General features: G+C 40.3%; 1 protein-coding gene across 1 annotated transcript; it reads right to left on the bottom strand.

Annotated features, from left to right (window-relative positions):
• Positions 1 to 730: 730 nt before the first annotated feature.
• On the bottom strand, positions 731 to 1,835 carry LOC120914560 (olfactory receptor 6F1-like). The gene has a single exon (XM_040325236.1). The coding sequence runs from the start codon at positions 1,673 to 1,675 to the stop codon at positions 731 to 733; it is 945 nt and encodes a 314-aa protein (XP_040181170.1). The 5' UTR covers positions 1,676 to 1,835.
• Positions 1,836 to 4,613: the final 2,778 nt, after the last annotated feature.

The following is a 4,613-nucleotide window of genomic DNA, read 5'->3' as shown; positions in this document are numbered from 1 at the left end:
CACATAAAATTGAAGCATGCTTCAATTTTTTTTGGTCGTTTTTTACAAGACATAAAACGACGTTTTCCCCCACACACAGTCAATTAAAGTGACGTTTTTAAAAACGTCATTTTTTTTCATCACATAAAGTGATGGTGTGTACGCGGCATAACTGTTTTAAATGGGGGGGGGGGCTTCTACAAGATAGGCGCACCATGCATTTTAAATGCAAAGCCTGATTTAAGGTCAATGCTTTGCAGATTAGTTTAAAGGATGTCCCTTCTTGGCACAGCATCAAAGAAAGTTCACTTTCTGTGTACTCAGCTCTAAAGCCACGTACACATGATCGTAATTTCCGATGGAATAAAATCCAATGGAATTTTCCAACGGAATTCCGATGAAGATGACTTCCATCAGTCTTGCATACACACTGTCAGACAAAATTTAGACCGTCCAAAACGCGGTGACGTAAAACACTACGACGAGCCGAGAAAAATGAATTTTCAATGCTTCCGAGCATGCCTCGACTTGATTCTGAGCATGCGTGGGTTGTTTCTGCATTGGAGTTGCACACAGACGATAGGAATTTCCTATCGTTTTTTTTTTCCATAGAAAAAAAATAAAACATGTTCTATTTCTAAACACAGATGGAAAAAAGTCGATCTGACTTTTTTCATCGGAAATTCCGATCGTGTGTACGCGGCATAAGTGGTATGCATATTTCTGTATATGCTAATTAGTGTATTTTTTTTTATTGCAAAACAAATCTTTGAACAGTTTTCTTCATGGCATTGTGTACCTCCTGGTTGCGCAAAGTGTAGATAATTGGGTTTAAAAGAGGAGTTACTATTGAAGGGATGATGGAAACTATTTTATTAAGATGCATGAGGCCACCAGTACTGGGTCTGACAAACATAAAGATGATGGTGCCATAAAATAGCAAAACAACAATAAGGTGTGAGGCAAAAGTGGAAAATGTTTTGCGTCTTCCAAAAGCTGTCGGAAACATCAGAGTTGTTTGTATTATACAAATATAGGAGATAATAATTAGGAAAAAACATCCCAATATTATAAACAAGCTAAGGCAGAAAAACAGCTTTTCAATGTTCGAAGTCTCTGAACAAGACAGTTTAAGCAAGGGGGCCAAGTCACAGTAGTAATGATCAATTTGGTTCTCCCTACAAAATGAAAGGTTTGCAATCTGTACACATGGAGTAATCACTGCAAGAAAACCACAGGCCCAGGAACCAAGTATGAGTATGGTGCAAACTCTAGGACTTATAATATTTAAATAGTAAAGAGGTTTGCAGATGGCCACATAACGATCATAAGCCATCACGGTAAGGAGGAAGATTTCAGTTGCTCCAAGAGAAAAATGGAAATAAAATTGTGCCATGCACCCAGCACTGGATATAGTTTCTTCTTTAGTTTTAAGAGACCACAAGAGCCTGGGGACAGTGACTGAAGGGTACCAGATGTCAAGGAAGGACAGTCCACCAATGAAGAAGTACATAGGCTTGTGAAGACGTCTTTCACTTTTGACAATGATAATAATAATGACATTGGCTGTTAATGTAACAGCATATATAATTGAAATGATTATAAAAAGATAATATCTTGTCTCTTTCAGAATGGAGAATCCAATGAGAAGGAATTCTTTTGTGACTGTCTCGTTGTTATGTTCTTTTGACAACATGATGAACTACAAAGAAGACAAAAAGAACATGATATGGTCTGTTGGTGTTGTGGAGCCATCATGCCTTCATTAAGGTAAGCACTTGATGATGTCATTACAGATATGTGTCATAGGGTTACTTCAGGCTCATCTTAGTGCACTGATTGCAATGCGGAGAAACCTGCAATTTCTCAAGTAGGGATTGATTTCTTCACCTTCTTCAAGTGGGTAAAACAGTTTATAACTTGGGTTCACAGAGAGGATATGAGAGTTGATGACAATACTAAACAATACAAATATGTACATGTGCTTAACCTCCCTGGTGGTATGATTATTTCAGCTTTTTGGTGCTGAAAGCAGTACCATTATTTTTCATGGAAATTTGGTGTTTTATATTGTAGGCCACACGATCTGGTTTTTGCCCGGCCAAACTCACATCGGAATTCCAACTGAATTCCATCGTAGTAAAAGAGAACACTCTAAACATTCTAAACTCCAATGGAATTACTCCGATGGGGGCATACACATGATCGAAATTTCCGATGGAAAAAGTCAGACTGACTTTTTCCATCGGAAATTTCGATCGTGTGTACGGGGCTTTAGGAATAACTCACTCAAATCTGTCCAAACCAGAGTCTAGTAGACATCTCGGGTATGATAGTTTGAAACACAAAATCATAAATTATAATATAAAAATAATAACAAATATTTTGGCCAAACAAGGGTGCAATATTATTAGTCATATTGCCTCAGTAAACGTCCCAGGTAAGGAAAGTTTTAAAACATGGTACAGCACAAAGTCCGACGTCACAATCAGGACAATAGAACCGGGTTTCTTTTCTGATTTTCCTTCCAGTGTCGTCACACTCTGGCCCCGTACACACGACCGAGGAACTCGACGTGCCAAACACATCGAGTTCCTCGTCGAGTTCAGGGTGGAAGCCGCCGAGGAGCTCAGCAGGCCGACTTTCCTCATTGAACAACGAGGAAATAGAGAACATGTTCTCTTTTCGGCCCGACGAGTTCCTCGACGAGTTCCTCGCTGAAAAGTGTACACACGACCGAGTTTCTCGGCAGAATCCAGCTCCGACCGAGTTTCTGGCTGAATTCTGCCGAGAAACTCGGTCGTGTGTACGGGGCCTGACTCTGGCTCTCAGCCTCATGCTGAAAGGCAAAGCCAGCTGTTAGGCATCTGAGTGAGTCTAGGCAAAACTGTTGGGATCCTTCCAGAGCTTGGAGTGGCTTGGTCATGTCAGCTGATAGAAGTATGGCCAAAAAGTGTTGGGCATATTTCTCTTTTAAAGATTGTAAAAGACACCCTAAAGCCCTGTACACATGATCGGTCCATCCGATTAAAACGGTCTGATGGATCGTTTTCATCGGTTAACCGATAAAGCTGACTGATGGTCAGCCGTGCCTACACACCATCGGTTAAAAAAACTATTGTGTCAGAACGCGGTGACGTAAAACACGACGTGCTGAAAAAAACGAAGTTCAATGCTTCCAAGCATGCGTCGACTTGATTCTGAGCTTGCGTGGATTTTTAAAGATCGTTTTTTTTTCTATCGGTAAGGAATCCATCAGTTAAATTTAAAACAAGTTGGCTTTTTTTTTAACTGATGGATAAATAACCGATGGGGCCCACACACAATCGGTTTGGACCGATGAAAACGGTCCATCAGACCAATCTCATCGGTTTAACCAATCGGGTGTACGCGGCCTAAGTTGGTTTTCAGTCAGTTTCTAACAACTTAGGATTATAAAGCTGTCAGGGTGTCAAGACCAAGCTTCTGGAAAAAATAAGGCCAACACCATGTGGGAAGAACAGCGATAGGATCACTAGAATATCCAAGGGCGTTTCATCTGAAATATTTGTTGTTACTTAATATGTCTTGTGGATATCAACATACTTATTGGGATATACTGTTGTGCTAAGGACTGTTTGCTAAAGAGTACCTTAAAGGGTCAGCTACCCTCAAATTACTTGTGCAATATTCACCTCATAGATGTTAGTTGCCACTACAACTCCTAGTTACCACGCGTACTCTCAAAGTACCTAAGTTATAAATTGCTACTCTTATGCAACTATCAGTTGTCGCTACAACGCATATTTAATACGTGCTGACATAAGTACTACTTGTATATGGGCCTATGCCCTAAAGTTGCGGAACATGTTCGCCTAAAACTTTCCATGCTAAGGGTTGACGTATTCTATACCTTCTCCCTTGGTCGCCTAATGCACGACGCTATATAATACTCATAATCACTAGCGTACAGTTGTGCATTGAAATATTTTAGTACATACTATAATTTTAAATGCTAAGCTCTGGTCGCATGTTGTAATGCGTCCATTCTTAGTAGCTCAACGCCTTTCTTTATGTGACAGAGAGATGATGCAGAGATCCCCCAAACTCCTGTTTGCTAGGAGTGATGCCTGGGGCCCAATACTGAGTTATCACATAAAGAAGCGCATTGAAATCCTTGCTAACTGCAGTTGTGGTTCACTCCCTTCACCAGTGCTGTTACAGGTAGGTCCAAGCACCTGCCTCAAAATTAATTGAGACTAATGATGTGCTTTACATACATATACATTCCTCCAATCCTAATTTTGAAATTTGTGGTACAAATACTCTTCCACTCCCAGTAATCAGAAGTTGTTGTTAGCCACTTAGAAATCTGTGTGAAATACCCTGTCATCTAGCCATCTGCAAACCAGAGTGCAACGAGTTGGATTGTGGCACAGGGGTTGACCATCACCATGTTGCCTTGAACAAAGGACCCTGCGTGGTCCCGAAATGTTGGCTTTTTTTACTACTATTACATTGCACTAGAAAGATTGTACTTTATATCTCTGCAATTGCTTGCAATTGAGATCTAATAATTTTATGGTGATTTACGTTGTGCCATGCATTACAGCAACTGTAAGCCTCCATCTATTACCAAAGTCAAACACTGAAAG

The sequence above is a fragment of the Rana temporaria genome, chromosome 9 (assembly GCF_905171775.1).
Source record: "Rana temporaria chromosome 9, aRanTem1.1, whole genome shotgun sequence".
NCBI classification, from domain to species: domain Eukaryota; kingdom Metazoa; phylum Chordata; class Amphibia; order Anura; family Ranidae; genus Rana; species Rana temporaria.
This window is presented reverse-complemented; position numbering and strand designations above follow the sequence as displayed.

What these genes read in the sequence shown, in the direction of transcription:
- LOC120914560 (XM_040325236.1), bottom strand. Translation starts at nt 1,675, where the DNA reads ATGTTGTCAAAAGAACATAACAACGAGACAGTCACAAAAGAATTCCTT.